General features: G+C 50.3%; 2 protein-coding genes across 2 annotated transcripts in view; one reads left to right on the top strand and one right to left on the bottom strand.

The window, feature by feature from the left end:
* The window catches only part of METRN (meteorin, glial cell differentiation regulator), a 291,968-nt gene that overhangs the window by 4,317 nt on the left and 263,138 nt on the right, over positions 1–24,513 (bottom strand). The window lies entirely within an intron of this gene.
* EME2 (essential meiotic structure-specific endonuclease subunit 2) lies at positions 9,226–23,288 on the top strand. Its single transcript, XM_050968698.1, is given in 7 exon segments — positions 9,226–9,231; positions 9,599–9,795; positions 20,114–20,160; positions 20,163–20,244; positions 21,259–21,430; positions 21,432–21,452; positions 23,118–23,288. Coding segments are annotated over 7 exon segments (696 nt in total).

Genomic DNA, 24,513 nt, shown 5'->3' on the forward strand with positions numbered 1-24,513 from the left:
TCCAGAGACTCTCAGGTTTTTCTGCAGTTTCATATCGGAACTCTGAGCAGTCATACTGCTCTCTTACATACAATGCAACTCCCCCACTTTTTCTGCCCTGCCTGTCCTTCCTGACCAGTTTATATCCATCCATGACAGTACTCCAGTCATGTGAGTTATCCCACCAAGTCTGTTATTCCAATCACATCACAATCACATTAGGCCAGTTCTTGATATAGTGGTCAAAACAGTCCACTACTGAGTTCCATTGCATGTCTTGTGGGCGAGTTAGCTTGGTTCCTCCCACTTTTTTCAGATCAGCTGCTGTAAAGTGATTGTTACAGAAATATTTTGCAATTTCAACAACATTAGCCTTTATTTCTGGAACACTGAAGTCTTTGGCTAGGAGGTGCGTCAAACAACCACTGCAACTGTATGTTATCAGCTTGGGGCTCTATTCTAAATAATTTCTTCTCATCTTGGATACATTTGCAGCATTGTCTGTGACCAAGCTGCGTACTAGACATTTGAATTTCTTTTCAGTTTGTTATAGCTTTTACTGCTACTTCTTGTAAGTATTCTGCTGTGTGTGCATTTCCTGATGTATCAATTGTTTCTGTAAGGAAGACATTCCCTTCTTCCGTTGTCACACAAGCACATACAACAGGATCATGGTGGACATTGCTCCACCCATCAAGACTCAGGTTAACAATTTCACCCTCTAGACCTTTTGCACACTGCTCAATTTCCCTTTCATACGCTTATCCAGCAATTTGCCTGTGACATCTGCTCTGTTGGGTGGACTGTATCCTGATCTTAATGACTGAACCATGTTAATGAAGTGTGGGTTCTCAATCATACAGAAAGGAGAATTTGTTGCATAAACAAACTGGGCAATTTTTTCATCAATTACCTGTTTTTGTAAACTGCTGATTCTTATCACAAATTTATCTATGGTCGTTTCTGGATGATGGAGATTTTTTTTCTTTTTGCTACAGGTGGTTATATGATATACATGATCAGGGCCATCCCTAGCTATTCTGGGGCCCTATGCAGCCTGGGGGGGAGGCAGACCTCCACAGGGGGCTGGCTTAGGGGGACAGGGGGAACCATCCCCCAGCACTCACTGACGGCGTGGCTGAGGCCGGGCCACTGCACTTCCCGCCGCCGGTGAGTGCAGGCCCAGTCCTGCTGAACTCCTCAGGGGTGGGAAAAGGCAGGGCTGGGGCAGGGAAGGGGCGGGGTGTGTGGGGGAAGAGGCAGGGGCTTTGGTGAAGTTGTGGAGTGGGGGCTTGGCTGGGGTTGGGGCTGAGGTGGAGCAGGGGTGGGAAGAGTTGGAGCAGGGGCGGGGGCCATGGGTAAGAGGTGGAGCAGGGGCTGGAGCAGCATGCAGCGGTACAGGGCACTAGGAAATTTGGTGCCCCAAATTTCGTGGTGCCCTACACAACTGCGTCCTTTGCGTATGGGTAAGTACAACCCTGTACATGATGTGACTGAAACACTATCACTGGCAGATAACTCTGAAACTATAGAAAATGATGGTGATCTTGAAGGTGGACAGTCTTCAGAATCCTGTATGTTGAGGATGGATTCTTCTAAATAAAATAAGTCAATGCAGTTATTTAATTATTATTACCATACTGCTCATTTAGTATTACTCATTGCATTCACTGACACTCAGTACTACTTTAAAGATGAAATTGTAAAAGGAAGATCTGCCTATTTCAGCTATTTATTTTTTTTATCACAACTGCATCTAAAATGATAATACCGTAGAGTAACAACTATATTTTTTGCTCAAACATGAGAATTCAAGAATAGTCCAGATGGAAGACAGGCAGTCCTTAAGAAAGAAATATGAAATAAAAAAGTTTACCAACCTGAAGATCCTGCATGTTCAGACATGTTCCTTTCATCATCTTAACGCAGCTTCCTCCTGAGAAGGAACACTTCTCATGATGTTGTTTCGTTCAGGAAACAAGGCCTTGCATTTCTTTGTTGCACTGTTTGTATTTTGCATGCATGCCTGTCTTACCCACAGGTAGAGGAACTTCATTAAAATATTCCCAAACTGGGTCTCTTTTGCGGCCTGCTGGGTATAGTAGATCTCAAATTAGTGAAGGCTATACTTACAAAGACCTCAAGACTTCTGGACTATGCTGCTCAAACGGTTTCACTTTTGTTTCTACTGCCTGTCCCTCCCTTCTCACACTTATCTCCAGACTTCTTCTCCTTGTCCAGATCTATTCCGGCCCCAAGAAGTTTCACTGAACTTTTTGAAACTTTGCACTTTTAGAGAGGGGTAAGGGATTGACTCTGTGTACACAAATTTGCAGAGGGACAATAGGGTTGAGGTCTGTTATTTCTCACCTCTATATTTTATGTATGTATGTATGTATGTATGTATGTATGTATGTATGTATTTATTTATTTATTTATTTAAACACATTTTTGCTGTTAACAAGCATATTATCTCTGGAGACACAAATCCACAGTTTGAGAACTGCAAAACTAAGCATCTCTGATGGTATGTTCTAGACTCAGCACTGAGTCCCATTGGGTAGATAGGAAGATTAACCTAAATAATCTATACAGAAGCCCCTGGAACCCTTAATCCATGGGTCCTTAATCCATGAACTATTGGAACTCATTTACAAAATTTATCTTAAATATTACATGACTATATTATTTCATAATATAGAATTAGAATTTATAATCCTTGTTCCATGATGAGATATCTTTGAGCTATAAGGTGTCTTAATTAAAACTATCTTTAAATAGGTTTTTTCCTCAAAAAACTTTTTATCAAAAATCGATTTAAATTAAATAAATCCGATTTTTGTTTAAATCATTGTTTTTAATCCACCCTGGGAATAGCCAAAGCCTGCCTGAGTGTAGTGCACCCACCTGGGCTGAGTAGTGGAAGTTCTGACTCTTGATTTAAATCTGGGATAGACCATTGCTTTAGCACAGAGGTAGGCAACCTGTGGCAGGCAAGCTGATTTTCAGTGGCACTCACACTGCCCGGGTCCTGGCTACCGGTCTGGGGGGCTCTGCGTTTTAATTTAATTTTAAATTAAACTTCTTAAACATTTTATAAACCTTATTTACTTTACATACAACAATAGTTTAGTTATATATTATAAATGTATAGAAAAAGACCTTCTAAAAATGTTAAAATGTATTACTGGCACGCAAAACCTTATATTAGAGTGAATAAATGAAGACTCAGCACATCACTCCTGAAAGGTTTCCAATCCTTGCTTTAGCGCTTTTGGGCAGTCTAGACCCATCGCTTTGTGTGTGTTAGTGTCTGAACACTCAGGGTTGCACTTCAAATATTTGTATGAAGGAAACCTTCAAAGAACACAGCTTGGAGAAGCACAAATGTTTGGAAGTAAAGAGATTTGCAGCTAGTTGTTGATGCAGCTCTATATGGCCTTTTATTTATCTACCCCTAGGAAGATAAGGCCCCTGCCCTGAGGAGTTGCAGAAGCAATAGAAAATGAAAGATTAAGCTGGAGCAGGAAATGCCCAAGAATAGATCAGTGATGGAAGCATAAACAAAAAGATGACCAAGAGGCAGAAACTTGGGACTATGGGAACTGCAGCCAATGGGAGCTGCAGGGGTGGTGCCTACAGACAGGGCAGCACACAGAACCTCCTGGCCATGCCTACATGTAGGAGTTGGAGGGGGGATGTGCCACTGCTTCTGGGAGCTGTTTGAGGTAAGTGCCACCCAGAGCCTGCACCTCTGGCCCCCTCCCATACCCCAACCCCCTACCTCAGTCTTGATCCTCCTCCTGCCCTCAGAATGCCTCCCAGTCCAGAGTACCCTCCTGCATCCCAAACCTCTCATCCCCAGCCCCACTCCAGAGCCCACACCCCCAGACGGAGCCCTCACCTGCCCCCTACACCCCAACCTCCTATCACAGCTCAGAGCCCCCTCTCGCACCCTGAACTTCTCATTCCTGGCCCCACCTCAGAGCCCTTACCCCCAGGCAGAGCACTTACCCTCTTTTGCACTCCAACCCCAATTTCGTGAGCATTCATGGAACACCATACAATTTCAACACCCAGATGTGGCCCTTGGGCCAAAACATTTGCCCACCCCTAATGTACAGCCTAGCAGAGGAACACAATAATCTGGAAATCTTTTCTGTTGTCACCATGTGTGTGAGGGGGCCTGAATCAAACTAAAAAGCCTCCTCTCTCTCTAGCTTATGGCAGGAGAAGGAGCTGGCAGATGTGGGAGGGTAAAGCAGGACTCTGACCCTGCCAGCAGTCCAGCTAGTCAGTACATAATCAAGAGGTGACTCCTGGAGAGGGAGGGCTAGGGGATAATATGAGTGAGTGATGTGTGTCACTTCTACTTAGGTATAACCATAATCAGGACAAGCAGTGGACACTGAGACCCGGAGAGCAGAGCAGACAGGAGGATCCCAGATTCCAGCCCATAGCTGTCTACGACACAGCAAGAGATAGAGGAGGTGAAACTAAGGCCTTGGCTACACTTGAGAGTTACAGCACTGGTGGTGGCTTTACAGCGCTGTAACTCACTCCCCTTCCACACTGGCAAGGCACATACAGCCCTGTATCTCCCTGGCTACAGCGCTGCTTGTACTCCACTTCCACAAGAGGAATAAAAGACTATAGCGCTGCTGATGCAGCACTGCCCCACAAGTGTGGCCACCAAAAGCGCTGTGATTGGCCTCCAGAAGTATTCAGCAGTATCCCAGAATGCCTGTTCTAACCACTCTGCTCATCAGTTCGAACTCTACTGCTCTGGCCTCAGGTGACCAACCGTTAGACCCGCCCTCATCAGTGTTTAGGGAGAGGAAGCTATGCAGTCCCAGCTCTGCTCCAGCCGTAGGAATTACGATACCTTTGGGCAGGTATCAAGGGCCGTGATGGAAAGGGCCATGACAGGGATGCACTGCAGTGCAGGGTTAAAATGAAGGAGCTGCGGAGTGCCTACTGCAAAGCCTGCAGGGAAACCACTGCTCCGGTGCTGCCCCCACGACCTTCCGTTTCTACAAAGAGCCGGATGTGATACTTGGGGGTGACCCCACCTCCACTCCAAGGACCACCATGGACACTTCAGAGCAGGGGGGAGGAGGAGGAAGAAAGCGAGAGTGAGGGTACTGGGGTGGGGGGAGACACCCTGGATTCCCTGGAGGCATGCAGCCAGGAGCTCTTCTTGAGCCAGGAGGAAGGTAGCCAGTTGCAGCAGCCGGTACTTTGTGAAGGACAAACAGAGGAGCAGGTTCCCGTTAAGCAGCTTTTATTTTCAGGATGGAAATGTTTCGGGAGAGGAGGGAGGGTTAGGGCTGCATGCATGCATGCCTAGATGCGGAAGAACGCATTGATGTGGTCTATCACGTCGCAGTAATTGGCCTCAGTAATCTCTTCAAAAGTCTCATCCTGAGCATGGGTAATGCACTTGCGCAGGTTTATTGGGAGAGCCACTGTGGTCCTTGTCCCAGTCAGGCTAACATGTCCGTGCCACTGTGCCTCGAGGGGTGGGGGGACCATTGCTGCACACAGGCAAGCTGCATAGGGGCCAGGGCGGAATCCGCATTGCAGTAGAAGACCCTCTCACTCTTCCCAGGTGACCCTCAGCAGCGAGATATCTTCTAGGATTAACTCCTGTGGAAAATGTTGGGACAGTGTTCAGTGTAGGTGCCCCCTGCAGCTGTTGGCTCTCCCCAAGGCACAGAAACCCAGAGGACAGTACAGCCCTGAAACAATCAATCAGTCTCCCTTATCAGGGCTGGCTTTAAGCCTATTCCACCAATTTCCCCAAATCGGCCCTTGCGCCTAAGAAGGCCCTGCACCCAGTGAGAATCCCTTCCCTGGCTAGAGGTGCCTTTTTAATTTTTACTCACCTGGCGGCACTCCGGGTCTTCAGAGGCACTTCGACAGTGGGTCCTTCGCTTGCTCTGGGTCTTCAGTGACACTTCAGCAGCGGGTCCTTCAGTGCCACCGAAGACCTGGAGCGAGTGAAGGACCCACTGCTGAAGCGCCACCAAAGACTCAGAGCACTGCTTGGTGAGTACAAGCCCCACATCTTTCTTTTTTTACATGTGTGTTTTTTTTTTAAGTCATCCCTGCCAGGGCCCTGTCGAAACTGTTCGAATTGGGTCCCACACTTCCTAAAGCCGGCCCTGACCCTTACTCATCATTTCAGGGCTCCTGGGGGTTATGTGCGCTCTCTTTGGGATAGGAAAATTATGCTATTGTGAAGACTGTATGTGCCCTCCTTAAGTGTGGGAGAATTACTCTGTCTGGTATAAACAATGCTGCCTCTGTTAAGTGTTGCATTTTGCCTTTACAGATGCAACCTTGAGATCTCGGCTGTCCGTGTTATCACCGGCTGAGAGACTGCAAAACCTCTGGAAGAGACTGCAAAAAAGCAAAGATGACATGCTGCACAAAGTGATGAATCAATCTCTCACACAGAATCAAAAAGCGCAGGAGTGGAGGGAGATGATCCGCAAGGAAAATGCAGCGCACCAGAAGCAAAGCACGGAGCGGCTGATAAGCATCCTGGAGCGCCAAGCGGAGTCTATCCAGGCGCTCGTAGCCATGCAGGCGAGGCACTACCGCCCCTCCTGCACCCTTTGTCCCAAAGCTCTTTCCCTTTTGCCCCAATGTCAGCTCCAACCCCCCTTCCCCAACATCCGGGTTCTTACCACCACCAGCTGCCTCCAACACCTGTATGTTCACCAACCAGCCCTGAGAACTACGACCCTTCCCCTCTGCACTCAACCCCCATCACCATGCAGTATAGCCATCCTGAAGTGCAGAACTCATTGCACAGCACTCCAGACAGGACAAATGCAATCTGTGATTGTATAGTTCCCCACCCTACCCCCTTGCCCTTTCAGATTCCCAAAAAGTTGTGTTTCTTTCAATAAAGTAATTTTATTTTCAATAAATGAATTTTTGGCTTTGAAAACAGTCTTTATTATTGCAGAAAGTGAAAGATACCTTAGCCCAGGAAAGAAACAGGCACTGCAAATAAGCTTAGCAAACACAGATTGCTACTAACATTGTAACCACTGCACTTCACTCCCGTGCAGGGCACCAAACATTACTGTTGGTTTTCAGCCTCAAATTCCTCCCTCAAGGCATCCCTAATCCTTGCAGTCGTGTGCTGGGCCTCTCTAGTAGCCCTGCTCTCTGGCTGGGCAAATTCAGTTTCCAGGCATTGAACCGCAGAGGTCCTTGCCTGACTGAATCTTTCACCCTTCCCGTCACAAAAATTATGGAGGGTACAGCACACGGATATAACCGCAAGGATGCTGTTTTCACCCAAGTCCAGCTTCCCACACAGAGATCACCAGCGGCTCTTTAAACGCCCAAATGCACACTCCACAGTCATTCGGCACCGGCTCAGCCTGTAGTTGAACCGTTCCTTGCTGCTGTCAAGGCTCTCTGTGTACGGTTTCATGAGCCATGGCATTAACGGGTAAGCAGGGTCTCCAAGGATCACAGTGGGCATTTTGACATCCCCTGTTGTGATCTTCTGCTCTGGAAAAAAGTTCTGGCCTGCAGCTTCCTGAACAGGCCAGTGTTCCGAAAGATGCGTGCATCATGCACCTTTCCAGGCCAGCCTGTGTTAATGTCAATGAAACGCCCACAGTGATCCACCAGTGCCTGGAGAACCATAGAGAAATACCCCTTCCGATTAACTTACTCAGATGGTAGGTGGGGTGGTACTAGAATAGGAATATGCATCCCATCTATCGCCCCTCCACAGTTAGGGAAACCCATTTGTGCAAAGCCATCCACAATGTCCTGCACGTTCCCCAGAGTCACGGTTCTTCTTAGCAGGATGCAATTAATGGCTCTGCAAACTTGCATCAACACAATTCCAACGGTCGACTTTCCTAATCCAAACTGGTTCCCAACCGATTGGTAGCTGTCTGGAGTTGCCAGCTTCCAGATTGCAATAGCCACCCACTTCTCCATTGGCTGGCTAGCTCTCAATCTCATGTCCTTGCACTGCAGAGTGGGGGCGAGCTCCTCACAAAGTCCCATGAAAGTGGCTTTTCTCATCCGAAAGTTCTGCAACCACTGCTTGTCATCCCAGACTTGCATGACGATGTGATCCCACCACTCAGTGCTTGTTTCCCAAGCCCAAAAACGGTGTTCCACGGTGCTGAGCATGTCTGTGAAAGCCACAAGCAATTTCGTGTTGTACGCATTACATGACTCACTATCATTGTCAGACTCCTCACTGTCACTTTGGATCTTAAGGAATAGCTCAACTGCCAATTGTGTTGTGCTGGTGAGACTCGTCAGCATACTCCTCAGCAGTTCGGGCTCCATTTCCCGCAGACCGAAATGGTACACAGAATTGTGCTGCACAGAAACCATTGAAAGATGGCGCTAAATGTGGATGGAAACAGGGATTGCTGGGATGTGAAGCGATGCATCACGGGGCGTTGGGACAGGAACCAGAATGCCCCGCATCCTCCGCCCCTTTCCCACAACCCACGGCGCCAGAATAGGAAGAGGTGCTCTGTGGGATAGCTGCCCATAATGCACCACTTCCAACACTGCTGCAAATGCTGCAAATGTGGCCATGACAGTGCACTGGTAGCTGTCACTGTGGTCAGACTGCAGTGCTTTCCCTACACAGCTGTACAAAGACAGGTTTAACTCCCAGCACTGTACAGCTGCACGTGTACCCATACCCTGACTACAGGCCTTGACTCTAATGTTGCTTGAGGGCAAGGGAGCTGCAGCTATGGGGAGAGGAGGTGCCTGTGGATGAGCACCCAGGCACATTGCATGCTAGGGGATGTGACAGCTCACCTGAAACAGACATTCTTCTCCCCCTTAGAAAGCCCTTAGGTGTTATCGGCAAAGGGGTTAGGGAGGAACAGGGATACTCAGGAGATTGGTAGTGAGAATTTGGAGCTTCTGAGCCCTAAGATGCTGGCTCAGATCTAGCCCAAGTTGGTGGAGCGCACCCGCCCTCCCCCCAAATGGTATGCAGTGGCCTGTGTGAAAGGAATTGTTGGGCTCAGCCCATTGCCTAGTGGTCAGGTGTAACAGAGTGCTGCTAGTGAGGCTCCAGTCAGGAGGATTGGACTGGGACTGGGTAGATAGCCTGATGCTTGCCTGGTAACTGATCACATCTGCCAGTCTTGGTAGCAGGAGCTATAAGGCTGGGAGGAAGTGAGAGCAAAGGGAGGGCAGAGACCAGGAGGGGAAGGTCAGGTTCAGATTCAGATGGAGGTGAGAGTCTCCTACTCTGTTGCTGGCCAGCCCCATGGTAGGCCAAACTGTTGTAAAAAGCCAGTATATAGCTGGAAACTGGTGGTGGGGACTTGATCACAAATAAAGAGCACACGTGTTGCACCAGCCTGAAGTTTCCCTGAGTCTCTGAAAAGAGGGGGAGAAGGGCCGAACCAGAGGAGCACTGCATGCGTCCCATTACATGTGAGGGCTCGTCCGGGATCCAAGGCCACGGCCAGTGCCTGGCTCCCTGAGGATGGAGCGAACTGTGCAGTGGCTAGCTAAACAGCAAGAGGAGCTGCAGAAAACCCTGCAGGCCTTCCAGTAGTCCCACCAGGCAAAGCTGTAGGCTCTACTTGCCTTGCAGGCTGAACAACAGAAGACCCTCCAGGACTTTATCCTGGAGCAGGCCAGTGTACAGCAGCAGCTCCTGCACCAGTCAGTGAGTCCCCCTGGAGGTGATGGCAGCCGCGCACTAGAGTTGGGGCTGTATAAGATAGGCTCTGCCAATGACCTCGACGCCTTCCTGTGTATGTTTGAGTGGGTGGCACTGGATGGGACAAGGTGAGGTGGGCCCTAAGACTGACCCCCTATCTGGCCAGCAAGGCACAGGCTGCCTATATGGCCAGAAGTGACAAACAGGGCAAAGATTACGACTCAGTGAAAGTGGCTGTCCTAGACCAGATGGGACTGTTGGTGGAAAAGTACAGACAGAAGTTTTGGGCGGCCTGGTTGACTGGGGGTTTGCAGCTCCGAGTTTTTGCCCAGAAGCTCACGGACTGGGCCAAGCAGTGGTTGAGGCCTGATACCCAGATGGTGGGAGAGATGATGGACAGGGTGATTCTGGAACAATTTGTGCATGGCCTCCCAGAAAACATGTGAGTCTGGGTCCTGCAACAATAGCCAAGTATGGTAGAGGCCGCTGTCAGATTGACCAAAGAATATGCAGAAGCAGATGTTCCTCGAAAGGAGGGTTGAACAGGCTGGGACCTGGACTGGGGGAAGAAACCCCAAGAAGTCCCAAGAAAAGAAAGGAGGAGATTAAGGGGGCCCCTAATTGCCCAGGACAGTTGGTCTGTCGGCCATGTGAGCGGCCAGGACATACACGCAGAGAGTGCCCAGAAATGGTGTGTGGGCTAGCTCAGTTTTGCTGTTGGACGAATGGTGGAGGGAGGAAGTAGGGGTGAACGCTGGCCATCATCCTGTGCAGGTGAGGAGGAAGTATTTTTTTCCCCACTGCTTGTTTCCTTTTCTCTGATAGACGTTGTGATGGGTTCGATCACAGAAACCCCCTTGGGACTGTCAACTGATGTGCTGAGACTACCTCTGAGCCTGTTTTCTCTGCCAGTTTGGGCCTCCAGAACCCTGCCTTGTTGAGCCAGACACAGCAGTCTGCTCCAACACAGGCCCAAGGTCTGAACCACGTGCCCCAAAGCTGCAGACTTAATTGAAAACAGCTTAAGAAGTGCTCCTGTCTCCAGCACCCAGCTCCCAGTGGGATCCAAACCGCAAATGAATCCGTTTTACTCTGTATAAAGCTTATACAGGGTAAACTCATAAATTGTCTGCCCTCTATAACACTGAGAGAGAGATATGCACAGCTCCCCCAGGTATTACTTACTTACTTTGGGTTAATTAATAAGCAAAATTGATTTTATTAAGTATAAAAAGTAGGATTTAAGTGGTTCCAAGTAATACCAGATAGAACAAAGTAAGTTACCAAGCAAAATAAAACAAAACACGCAAGTCTAATCCTAATACATTAAGAAACTGATTATAGATAAAATCTCACCCTCAGAGATGTTCCAATAAGCTTCTTTCACAGACTGGGCTCCTTCCTAGTCTGATCTCAATCCTTTCCCCGGGTACAATTCTTGTTAGCTCCAGCTCAGGTGGTAACTAGAGGATTTCTCATGACTGAAACCTCCTTTGTTCTGTTCCACCTCCTTATACAGCTTTGGCACAAGGCAGGAATCTTTTGTCTCTCTGGGTCACCACCCCTCCTTCTAAATGGAAAAGCACCAGGTTAAGATGGATTTCAGTACCAGGTAGGGTGACTAGACGTCCCGATTTTATTGGGATTGTCCCAATATTTGCTTGTTTGTCCCGCGCCCTGACCAATGCTAGGTTGGGACACTGGACAAACAAGCAAAGGCTCCAGAGCCCGGAAGGGCTCGGGACCTCCCCTACCCCGACTCCGTCCCCACCTTCCCCCATTGGCTCTCTCCCCAAATCCCCGCCCCTATTCCTGCCCCCTCACTCCCCCATTGGCTCCCTCCCCAAATCCCCGCCTCTTGCCATGCACACCATGCCCAGGAGATGCGTGTGAGTCCGACTTGGCCTCGAGCAGGCAGGACTCGGACGCGGTACCTGGAGGGAGAGTAGGGGGCAGCCCGCGGGGCCAGGCGGCGGCTGTTCTCCCCACCTGGGCAGCAGGACTTGGGAGCAGCCGCAGCTCCCACTGCCGTGGGGGGAGGAAGTGGCCAAGCACGTGGCACTTGGCAGCTGCAGCTTTGGCGCCCGGGCCTGAACCCTCTGAGCCCGGGCCTGGGGTGGGGACCCAGCAGCGCGCACGCTGCACGTGCCCAACCTCTGGCCAGTCGCGTCTGGGCTGGCTGCCCTGCTGGTGCAATCCCAGGGCGGAGGCATCGGCAGCCCAGCCCCGTTCATTCCCCTGCGGGACCCGAGCGGGATGTGGGGTCTGGGGCCTGCTGCCTCCACTCCGGGGCCGCCCGCGGGATTGCACCAACTGGGCAGCCAGGCCAGACGCGACTAGCCAGGGGCTGGGCGCAGCGTGCGCGCTGGGTCCCCGCAGCAGGCCCGGCCTTAGGGGGTTCGTGGGCGCTAGAGCCGCAGTCGCCGAGCTTGGCCAGCGGCGGCTTCCTCCCCCCGCGGCAGTGGGAGATGCAGCAGCGGCTGCTCCTGAGTCCTGCTGCCCAGGTGGGGAGAACAGCTGCCGCCTGGCCCCTCAGGCCACTCCCTTACTCTCCCTCCAGGTACTGCACCTGAGTTCTGCCTGCTCGAGGTCAGGCCAGACTCTCACTCACCCCAGCCCCACGTTCTCCTGAGTCTCCTGGGCCTCCCTCCAGCGTTTGCAAAGGGAGTAAGAATCGGGGGTGGGGAATTTTTTTTTTTTTGCTCTGCCGCCATTTTATTCCCCTTGCCCTCGCCCCCCCGCCACGTCCCAATATTTGACCTGGGTGATCTGGTCACCCTAGTACCAGGTGACATTGTCCCATGTCTTGTGAGACCCCAAGCCTTCATTCTTTCTGGCCTGACTCACAGAAAGGCTTGCAAGTAAACAGAGCCCTTTACAACCAATTGTCCTAGTTGATGGGAGCCATCAAGAGTCCAAACCACCATTAATGGGCCCCACTTTGCATAATTACAATAGAACCTCAGAGTTATAGTTTATATTTCTAGTTTCAGATACAAGAAAGATACATTTATGCAAATAGGATGACCACACTCAATAGATTATAAGCTTTCTAATGATACATTACAAGAGACCTTTTGAATGAAGCATATTTCAGTTACATTATATTCACACTCATTAGCATGTTTTCATAAAATCATAATGAGTGCAATGTCACAGATGTATTTTCCCCTATTCCCCAGGCATGTCTGTAATGGAGCAGAAGTCAGCATTCATCTGTCTTTTGGTGATAGCATGCTTGTATCTAAGACAACCAAAACCTTTCTCCAGTGCTTACAATTGGAGATAGCTATGGTAATTGTTGGCAAATGTCAATTCTGTGATGGCCCTTGCTATACTTCTTTGTACCTGTGCCATGTTATTGAGGTGCAAGGTCAGATAATACGGTGTCTAGGAAGATATTTTGTGACTGGAGCTTGTGATTCTTTCATTAACTCCTCCAGGCCCCAGAGGGGATCAGAGCCCCATTGCACCCTAGACATATACAGAGCAACAGTCAGTTCCTGCCCCAGCGAGCATACAATCTAAACCAGAGGTGGGCAAACTACGACCTGCGGGCCACCAGGGCCGGTGCAACCACTAGGCAAACTAGGCGGCCACCTAGGGCGCCAAGATTTGAGGGTGCCAAAAAGTGGTGCCCAAAATGTCTGGCTTGCTCACCTGGCACCAGCTAAACATGTAACCCTCTTCCTGCCACTGTGCGAGGGGGCGCTGCAGCTTTGATCAGCTCTGGCCGTCAGGACGGGAAGCGATGTCATTCCTCCTCTGGCCGCTAGGGGGGGCACTATGCTGCTCCCTGCTGCTCTGGCTCTGACACAGGGCCCCCACCTCTGCTCAGCCCTGCCCTGCCCCCACTCCCCAGAGCTCTGAAACAGGACTGGGCTTGCACTCACCAGTGGGGGGAAGTGCAGAGACCCGGCCCCAGCCACGCCACCGGTGAGTGCTGGAGGGTGGTTCCCCCCTGCCCTCTAAGCCAGCCCCATCCCCTGGAGGCCTGCCCCCCCACTCCCGCCCCCAACACACAGAGGCCTGGGGAACCACCACCGCCCATGGGGGTGCTGCATAGGGCCCCAGAATAACTAGGGACAGCCCTGGTACCCACCACCCTACCCGCAGCCAGCCCCTGCTGCACCCCTTGCCCTGCCTGCAGCCAGCCCCACACCCCCTGCCTGCAGCCAGCCCCACATTCCCTGCCCTGCCCACAGCTGGCCCCACACCCCCTTGTCTCCAGCCAACCCCACACCCGCTGCCCTGCCTGCAGCTAGCCCCACACCCCCATCTCCAGCCAACCCCTGCCACAGCCCCCTGCCCTGCCTCCAGCTAGCCCCACACCCCGTCTCCAGCTAGCCCGTGCTGCACCCCCTGCCCAAAGCCAGACAGCCCCACATCCCCTGTCTCCAGCCGACCCCTGCCGCACCCCCCAGCCTGAAGCCAGCCAGCCCCACACCCCCTTGTCTCCAGCCAACCCCACACCCGCTGCCCTGCCTGCAGCTAGCCCCACACCCCCATCTCCAGCCAACCCCTGCCACAGCCCCCTGCCCTGCCTCCAGCTAGCCCCACACCCCGTCTCCAGCTAGCCCGTGCTGCACCCCCTGCCCAAAGCCAGACAGCCCCACATCCCCTGTCTCCAGCCGACCCCTGCCGCACCCCCCAGCCTGAAGCCAGCCAGCCCCACACTCCCTGTCTCCAGCCAACCCCGCACCCCATCTCCAACCAGCTCCACATCCCCTGCCCTGCCTGAAGCCAGCCAGCCTCACACTCCCCTCTCCAGCCAACCCCTGCCACACCCCTGTGCCCGAAGTCACCTAGCCGCACACTCCCCTATCTCCAGCCAGCCCCTGCTGCATCCCCCTGCCCAAAGCCAGCCAGCTCTGCACTCCCCTGTCTTTAGCCAGCTGCTGCTGCACCCCAGTGCCCAAAGCCAGCCAGCCCCACACCCTGTCAGGTTATTCATTTATTTTAATTAAATATGTAGACTAAATAATTAGATTAATAAATGTTCAAGCCGAATGTGTATTAATTCTAATGAACAATGCCACATTATGCAGTATTCATTTTTGAAAATGGGGGAAGGGTGGGAGCGGGGGGCGCAAGATGGAAATTTCACTTAGTGCGCAAAATATCCTTGCACCAGCCCTGTGGGCCACATCTGGACCATGGGGCTGTCCTGCCTAGCCCCTGAGCTCCCGGCTGGCCCTGGCCTCTCCCCTGCTGTCCCCCTTACCCTGCAGCCTCAGCTCGCCATGCTGGCAGCACAGTGGCATGGCTGGTTCCAGCCAGGTGCCGCAGCTCCGGGGCAGATTTATAAGTGAACACAGGGTGCCCTGGCACAGGCCCCCCCAACAACACGGGAACCCAGGGCTGGGCACTTGGGCAGCTCAGCACCGGCACACCCCCCACGGGGGAAAGGGGCTGCACTGCAGGGGCAGGGGAGCAGGCGGGCGGGGTGGGTGGCAGGAGTAAGGGGAACGTGGGCGGAGGACTCAGGAGGAGCACTGGGTGGCCACGCAGTCGACTGGAGAGAAGCGGCACTTTGAAGGGGAAACTGCCACTTCTCTCTGGCTGCGCAGCTGCCCCTGCTCCTCCTGAGTCCTCTGCCCATGTTTGCAGGGGCACATTCTAAAAAGGGCTGGAGGTGTGTGGATACGAAGTGAGGTCCCAGAGGGGTGGTTAGAGGCAGAGGATTCTGGGAGGGGGCGGTCAGGGGAAAGGAATAGGGGGTTGGATAGGGGGTGGGGTCCCGGTGGGCATTTAGGGGCAGGGGTTCCTGGGAGTGAGCAGTCAGGGGACAGGAAGCAGAGGAGGTTGGATATGTGGTGGGGTACTGGGGGGGTGGTTAGAGGCGGGGATCCCAAGAGGGGGCTGTCAGGGGACAAGGAGCAGGGGGGTTGGATGGGTTGGGGGTTCTGAGGGGGGCAGTCCGGGAGCAGGAGGTGGGAGGGGGCAGATAGGGGGTGGGGGGCAGGCTGTTTGGGGGGGCACAGCCTTCCCTAACCGGCCCTCCATACCATTTTGCAACCCCGATATAACCCTCAGGCCAAAAAGTTTGCCCACTAAACAGAGCAGGCAGCCAAAGAGTAAGTGGGGTCTTAACTGCTGACCCACTTCTTGGTGGAAACCATGGCCACAGAATGGGTTTATAAATGTCTTGGTGTTCAGGTATGCTCTTCTCTAATGAAAGACTTAGAATCAGAAGGTTCCTCACAAAACCTTGTCATTCCTGGGGCACTTGTCAGTGTCCCTTGAAATGAATTCCAGCCCTGCTGGAATATGCCCTGGAGGGGGTTATGACTCACTGGTTTACTGGGAACTAAGGGGATGAGCAGGTTTTACTGCTGTGCTGTGTAAACAGAGATAATGCACTTAGCCCATCCTTTCCAGCATAAGCTGGTGGAGGCCTTTGTTGTGCCCAGATGTATGTTTTCCTTCCTTGCTCCTCTTTCTCAGGGTCAGAGAGGGGCCTCTGAGAGGCTGACCCCTGCCAGCTGGAAGCCTAAGCAGGGTGAGTGCCTTTGGTGAGGTGTGGTGAGGTGCCTTTGTCTGGCATGGACAAGACTGCTCTCACCTTGGGATTGCTTTCCTCTGTGTCATAGAACCATAGAGTATTAGGGTTGAAAGAGACCTCAGGAGGTCATCTAGTTCAATCCCCTGCTCAAAGTAGGACCAGCGCCAACTAAATCAGCCCCGCCAGGACTTTGTCAAGCCAAGCTTTAAAAACCTCTAAGGATGGAGATTCCACCACCTCCCTAGGTAACCCATTCCAGTGCTTCACCACCCTTCTAGTGAAATAGTGTTTCCTAATATCCAACCTAGACCTCCCCCATTGCAACTTGAAACCATTGCTCCTTGTTCTGTCATCTGCCACCACTGAGAACTGACTAGCTACATCTTCTTTGGAACCCCACCCCCCCTTTAGGTAGTTGAAGGCTGCTATCAAATCCCTCCTCACTCTTCTCTTCTCTTCTGCAGACTAAATAACCCCCAGTTCCCTCAACCTCTCCATGTAAATCATGTGCCCCAGCCCCTAATCATTTTTGTTGCCCTCCACTGAACTCTCTCCAATTTGTCCACATCCCTTCTGTAGTGTGGGGCCCAAAACTGGACACAATACTCCAGGTGTGGCCTCACTAGTGCTGAATAAAGGGGAATAATCACTTCCCTCGATCAGCTGGCAATGCTTCTACTAATACAGCCCAATATGCCATTGGCCTTCTTGGCAACAAGAGCACATTGCTGACTCCTATCCAGCTTCTCATCCACTGTAATCCCTAAGTCCTTTTCTGCAGAACTGCTCCTTAGCCACTCAGTCCCCAGCCAGTAGCGATGCATGGAATTCTTCCTTCCTAAGTGCTGGACTCTGCACTTGTCTTCGTTGAACCTCATCAGATTTCTTTTCACGCAATCCTCCAACTTGTCTAGGTCACTCTGGACCCTATCTCTACCCTCACGCATATCTACCTCTGCCCACAGTTTAGTGTCATCTGCGAACTTGCTGAGGGTGTAATTCATCCCGTCATCCAGATCATTAATAAAGATGTTGAACAAAACTGGTCCCAGGACCTACCCCTGGGGCACTCCGCTTGATACCATCTGCCAACTAGACATTGAGCCGTTGATCTCTACCCATTGAGCTTGATGATCTAGCCAGCTTTCTATCCACCTTATAGTCCATTCATCCAATTCATGCTTCTTTAATTTGCTGGCAAGAATACTGTGGGAGACCGTATCAAAAGCTTTGCTAAAGTCAAGATATATCACATCCACTGCTTTCCCCATATCCACAGAGTCAGTTATCTCATAGAAGGCAATCAGGTTGGTCAGGCATGACTTGCCCTTCGTGAATCCATGTTGACTGTTCCTGGTCACCTTCCTCTCCTCAAAGTTTAACAGTGAAACAATGTAACAATGACTTAACAGTGAAATCCTTGCTGATCTTAAACACAAAAAAGAAGCTTACAAGAAGTGGAAGATTGGACAAATGACCAGGGAGGAGGATAAAAATATTGCTCAGGCATGTAGGTGTGAAATCAGGAAGGCCAAATCACACTTGGAGTTGCAACTAGCAAGGGATGTTAAGAGTAACAAGAAGAGTTTCTACAGGTATGTTAGCAACCAGAAGAAGGTCAGGGGAAGTGTGGCCCCTTACTGAATGAGGGAGGCAGGCTAGTGACAGAAAATGTGGAAAAAGCTAATGTACTCAATGCTTTTTTTTGCCTCTGTCTTCATGAACAAGGTCAGCTCCAAGACTATTGCACTGGGCAGCACAATATGGGGAGGAGGTGACCAGCCCAGTGTGGAGAAAGAAGTGGTTCGGGGCTATTAAGAAAAGCTGGATGAGCACAGGTCCAAGGGGCTGAATGCACTGCATTTGAGGGTGCTAAAGGAGTTGGCAGATGTGATTGCAGAGCCATTGGCCATTATCTTTGAAAACTCATGGCGAACAGGGGAAGCCCTGGATGACTGGAAAAAGGCTAATGTAGTGCCCATCTTTAAAAAAGGGAAGGAGGAGGATCCGGGGAACTACAGGCCAGTCAGCCTCACCTCAGTCCCTGGAAAAATTATGCAGCAGGTCCACAAGGAATCTATTTTGAAGTACTTAGAGGAGAGGAAAGTGATTAGGAACAGTCAGCATGGATTCACCAAGGGCAAGTCATGCCTCACTAAACAAATTGACTTCTATCATGAGATAACTGGGTCTGTGGATGAGGGGAAAGCAGTGGACGTGTTATTCCTTGACTTTAGCAAAGCTTTTAATATGGTCTCCCACCTTATTCTTGCCATGAAGTTAAAGAAGAATGGGCTGGATGAATGGACTATAAGGTGGATAGAAAGCTGGCTAGATCATCGGGCTCAACGGGTAGTGATCAACAGCTCCATGTCTACTTGGCAGCTGGTATCAAGCGGAGTGCCCCAAGGGTTAGTCCCGGGGTTGGTTTTGTTTGATATCTTCATTAATGATCTGGATGAAGGGATTAATTAATTGCACCCTCACCAAGTTTGCAGATGACATTAAACTGGGGGGAGTGGTAGATACATTGGAGAGTAGAGATAGGATACAGAGGGACCAATACAAATTAGAAGATAGGGCCAAAAGAAATCTGATGAGGTTCAACAAGGACAAGTACAGAGTCCTGCACTGAGGATGGAAGAATCCAATCCACTGTTACAGACTAGGGACTGAGTGGCTAAGCAGCAGTTCTGCAGAATAGGACCTAGGGGTTACAGTGGATGAGAAGCTGGATATGAGTCAACAGTGTGCCCTTGTTGCCAAGAAGGCTAATGGCATTTTGGGCTGTATAAGTAGGAGCATTGCCTGCAGATCGAGGGATGTGATCATCCCTCTATTCGACATTTGTAAGGCCTCATCTGGAGTATTGTGTCCAGTTTTGGGCCCCACACTACAAAAAGGATGTGGAAAAATTTGAAAGAGTCCAGCAGAGGGCAACAAAAATGATTAGGGGGCTGGAGCACATGATTTATGAGGAGAGGCTGAGGGAACTGGGATTATTTTGTCTGCAGAAGAGAAGAATGAGGGGGATTCAACTTGGAGGGGATGCTTTCAGCTACCTGAAAGGGAGTTCCAAAGAGGATGGATCTAGACTGTTCTCAGTAGTAACAGATAGCAGAACAAGGAGTAAGGGTCTCAAGTTGCAGTGGGGGAGATTTAGGTTGGATATTAGGAAAAAAAATTTCATTTGGAGGGTGGTGAAGCACTGGAATGGGTTACCTAGGGAGGTGGTGGAATCTCCTTCCTTAGAAGTTTTTAAGATCAGGCTTGACAAAGCCCTGGCTGGGATGATTTGGTTGGGGATTGGTCCTATTTTGAGCAGGAGGTTGGACTAGATGACCTCCTGAGGTCCCTTGCAACCGTGATATTCTATGATTCTAAATGCTTCAAAATGGAATCCTTGAGGACCTGCTTCATGATTTTGCCAGGGACTGAAGTGAGACTGTATGTCCCTGGGTTCTCTTTCTTCTCTTTTTTAAATATGGGAACTATATTTGCCTGTTCCCAAACATCTGGGACCTCCCCTGATCGCCACAAGTTTTCAAAGATAATGGCCAGTGGCTCTGCAATCACATCAGCCAACTCCCTCAGCTCCCTTGGATGCATTAGATCTGGACCCATGGACTTTTGCATGTCCAGCTTTTCTAAATAGTCCTTAACCTATTCTTTCACCACTGAGGGTTGCTCACCTCCTCCACATACTGTGTTGCCCAGTGCAGCAGTCTGGGAGCTGATCTTGTCTGTGAAGACGGAAGCAAAAAAAGCATTGAGTACTTCAGCTTTTTCCACATCATCTGTCACTATGTTACCTCCCCCATTCAGTAAGGGTCCCCACTTTCCTGACCACCTTCTTGTTGCTAACATATCTGTAAAAACCCTTCTTGTTACCCTTCACATCCCTTGCTAGCTGCAACTCTTGCATGTTTTGCTCATTTTAGTTCTCCTCCTCCTCTGGGGCTGGTGGTGCTACAGCTCTGGTGTACACTGAGGTCTGGTTCCTGAACACATGGCATGAGTTGAGCCAGCATGTTTCTGCACTGACCAAGGCAATAGCAAACTGCCCATACAAGTGAGCTTGTGTCACCTAGGCAGGTGCTCCCAACTCTTATCCCCCAGCTGAATCCCAAGCCCAGAACATCAGCATCACTCTTTGTTCTGGTTGTGACTCTGACACACTGTGGGAGCAGGGTTTATGCTGCTCCTGTGGCAGATCCTTATAGAGAAAGCCTCACACCCTGAACTCAGTGCCATGGTATTTCAGGGGGCTCCATGTGGAGAGGGTGTGGGGAGACCCAGTTTGTCTCCTGTCAGGGTATTCAGAATAGACTGGATGTAGGAATGTTCATTTCATAACTGGCCCTGTATGGTTATTCGGCTCTTTCCCCTCCCCCACTGCCATTCACACTCTCAGTACACTGTGCTCTGCCATCTAGGAATAACAGTGTTTGTGGGATAAGAGGTGTAGGCTGGGAAATAAGATCCGGCGAGCAGGGACGGCGCTTCCATTTAGGCGGCCTAGGCAATCGCCTAGGGTGCCAGGATTATTGGGGGGGGTGGCATTTTGCCGGGAGTGGGGGCGGCAGGTGGCTCCGGTGGACGTGCCTCAGGCGTGCCTGTGGAGGGTCCCCTGGTCCCGCGGCTCCAGTGGACCTGCCGCAGGCATTCTCGCAGACGGTCTGCTGCTCCCGCCACTCCTGTGGACCTCCCGCAGGCATGCCTGCGCAGCTCCACCGGAGACACAGACCAGCGGACCTTCCACAGGAATGCCTGCGGCAGGTCCACCGGAGCCACGGGACCAGCAAGCGGGGTGGTGAAATGGCCATGCGCTTAGGGCACTAAAAACACTAGGTCCGGTCCTGCCGGCGAGGAATGTTAGGTGACAGTAGGACATGCCATCTTAGCAGCAGAACAGAGGTGACCTTTCTGAAGATGGAGAGGGATGTGAGCTAATGGAGGAAAAATGCTGGTCCTGGAGGAACAGAGGTGGACTAGCCAGAAACCCTATTATAGAGGCTGCAGGTAAGATGTGATCTCCCAAACATGCACCACTGCATGTCCTATCCTTGCCTCTGGCTTCCTGCAGGAAACAGCTGGAGACCCAACTATTCTCCTTCTGCACTGATGGGGGCTGGTCCAGTGGCATATGTGTGGAGAAGGATGGGATGGGACTGCAACAGGTGTGGAAGAGACAAATCCAGCAGTTTAACAGAGTCAGCCCTGTTGCGGCAGCAGCAGCCATAGCAGCAGCATACCCTTTCCCCAAGCCTACTGCTTCAGGTCAGCCCTTGAGCCACTCAGCAGCATAAGAACATATATAAGAATGGCCATACTGGGTCAGATCAAAGGTCCATCTAGCCCAGTATCCTGTCTTCAGACAGTGGCCAATGCCAGATGCCTCAGAGGGAATGAACAGAACAGGTAATCATCAAGTGATCCATCCCCCATCGCCCATTCCCAGCTTCTGGCAAACAGAGGCTAGGGACACCATCCCTGCCCAGTCTTGTGTTTTGAGGGGTAAATAACACTTTGTTAATTACTTTCTCCACACCAGTCATGATTTTATAGACCTCTATTATATCCCTCTTAGTTGTCTCTTTTCCAAGCTGAGAAGTCCCAGTCTTATTAATTTGTCCTCATATGGAAGCTGTTCCATACCCCTAATGATTTTAGTCACCCTTTTCTGAACCTTTTCCAATTCCAATACACCTCTACCTTGATATAACGCTGTCCTTGAGAGCCAAAAAATCTTATCGCGTTATAGGCTAAACCAGTTTATATCAAACTTGCTTTGATCCATTGGAGTGCACAGCCCCACCCTCGGGAGCACAGCTTTACTGTGTTATATCAGGTCGCATTATATCGGGATAGAGGTGTATATCTTTTTTGAGATGGGGCTACCATATCTGCATGCAGTATTCAAGATGTGGGCTTACCATGGATTTATATAGAGGGAATATGATATTTTCTGTCTTATTATCTATCCCTTCCCTAATGGTTCCCAACATTCTGCTACCTTTTTTGACTGCCACTGCACATTGAGTGGATGTTTTCAGAGAACTGTCCACAATGACTCCAAGATCTAATCCCTTCCTGTAGAAAAGCCCTGTCTGATGGAATGGGACCATCATCAATGGACAAGCTGCCCTTGTATAAAATATCTGTAGCTGCCTGCAAATAACAGAGTTTCATGGTCACACTAGGGAGACATTTCAGTAATTTCTACTATAAGATCTATTAGCTTGTCTAGTCCCCCTGTGGCCCAGCTAGCCCAGGGCTCCCCTGCCTTTTGTCTAGTCCCCCACTTTGGCCTGGCTTGCTCAGGGAATCTTCCTGTGATATATGCAATGCCTTTGTCTGGGCTGATTTTAAATGGCTTAATCCCAAGCAAAGGAGATAGCAGGAATCAATATAGACCTGTCAGACAGTCAGGGAGTTGTGGAGGAGGAGAAGATAGCAGTAGAATTAGTGGATGTTTCTCACTGGTAAAATGCATGGTGTGAAATGTTAGACTTCTGCAGTTATTTTTGGTGAGAGACAAACACTTTCTACCAGGAAATACGGTTTCCTCGGCAGTTCAGAACTAATCACACACAAGCTTTGTCCCTTTGTCATCCAGTGAGGCAGAGTTTACAAATAAAAGCCTCACTAGTCCTTTGGCCAAATGCATACTCCCTCTCCCCTGCTCAGATCGCCATGGTTAGCATTCCCTCCATGGCGATGTACCCATTTCCTTGGGAACAGGGAGGATGGAATACACATCAGTTGTGTGGGAGGTGGGAGTGATTTGTGAGCAGAAATTCTTACTTCTGACTTTATCCTTTTAACCCAACATGGCAGAAGAAGCACTGCACCTTCAGCTACCAGTGGATCTAAGTCCTGTGCTGGAGATTGAATTTTAGTTGTATGGTGTCCACACCAATTGGTTCTCCTGTTTCGTCTAAGGCCTATCAATAGTGCAGCACAGAGAAGGACAGACTCCTTCTGCTGAGTGACATTTGGGTAAAAGCAGAGGATAGCAGGAGAGAAAGACGGCTTGGACCAGACTTATCCTGCCGAGTCTCTCTCTTCTTGACATCCACTAATCAAGACCTTGTTTTGGACTTAAGTGTGTAGTGGATTTTGGGAAATGATGGGGTTGGTCTGTCCAGATGTTAAATCTAGCAGTGCCTTGGCTATCATTAACTTAGCAGTGCTGCTATGAGTCCAGCCTCTTGAGGCAGTGGATTCTGCTTCAGAATGAGACTTCTACTTCAAGACATTTCTCATTACAGATGCTTGCTACAGCCCCATGGCTCCAGTTTTGCTATTTAAATACCCATCCTTGTGCATCCATGGGCAGAGCAGAGTAAAAGCTGGAAGTCTCAGAACACAACAGTGCAGCCAGGAGTACAGTGATCTCTCCCTGGGCAACATGAGATCATCTCCTTTGCTGTGGGAGATGAATGAGGTTAGTCATACTCCTGTGTTAGTCATGCAGCAAGACCTTGGCAGGCTTAGCCTCCCTTGGCTGCTTTTATAGACCTGAGTTGTAACCTCCCTGCTCCCCACAGGTCCTTGTGGGAGATGGTATGGTTAGGCTCCTGCCTCCCAGCACCACCACCTAGGCTGTTGTCTCCTGAGTGTGGTAGAACTACTTTAAAGGGGAATTAACCAGTGGTCTTGACTACCTGCTGGCCTAGAGGGGAGTAGCTTAGCTGTGAGAGAGCAGACCGACTAAAATAATCTGCACCTCGATAGCTGGGCACCCCAGCCCAGCTAATGCCAGACAAGCTAGAGAAAACTCTTGAACAAAAAGGGAGTGTGTGTTATTCTCTCACTTCCCACCCCAGAGATGTTAAGGTCAACAGCTTTAAAAATGGCCTCTCGCTGCGTTCCCAAACTTTGACCACTAATGTTTAAATTTTGATAGGTACTTGGTACTCCCAGCTCCCCTTGACTCTAGGAACTGTGGGTTTTGAATGCTTCTGAAAATAAAGCCCTAACTCTTTAAGTTTGGGTCTCTGTGTTGAAATGAGAATCCTCTCTTGCTTCAGTGAGTCTCCAGGTGGCATTGCTCACGTACTTGGAGGAGGGAAACTAGGAAGGGACAGCAGATGAATAAAAATCCTTGTTTTCAATGGCTGTTCAATGGGGATACATTCTTCCAATAAACTAATTTAAGTAAACAAGCCAGCCAGGTCATTGTGTTGCCAGAGAAATTCCTTGTTCAACCACAGTAATAAGGTGTCCTAATACAGAAGAGCAAGTGGTTAAGCTTCTCGTCTAGGGGTATGGCTACACTTGCAGCTGTACAGCGCTGGGAGTTACAGCTGTCTTTGTACAGCTGTGTAGGGAAAGC

Source organism: Gopherus flavomarginatus, chromosome 9 (assembly GCF_025201925.1).
Source record: "Gopherus flavomarginatus isolate rGopFla2 chromosome 9, rGopFla2.mat.asm, whole genome shotgun sequence".
In the NCBI taxonomy this organism is placed as follows: Eukaryota; Metazoa; Chordata; order Testudines; family Testudinidae; genus Gopherus; species Gopherus flavomarginatus.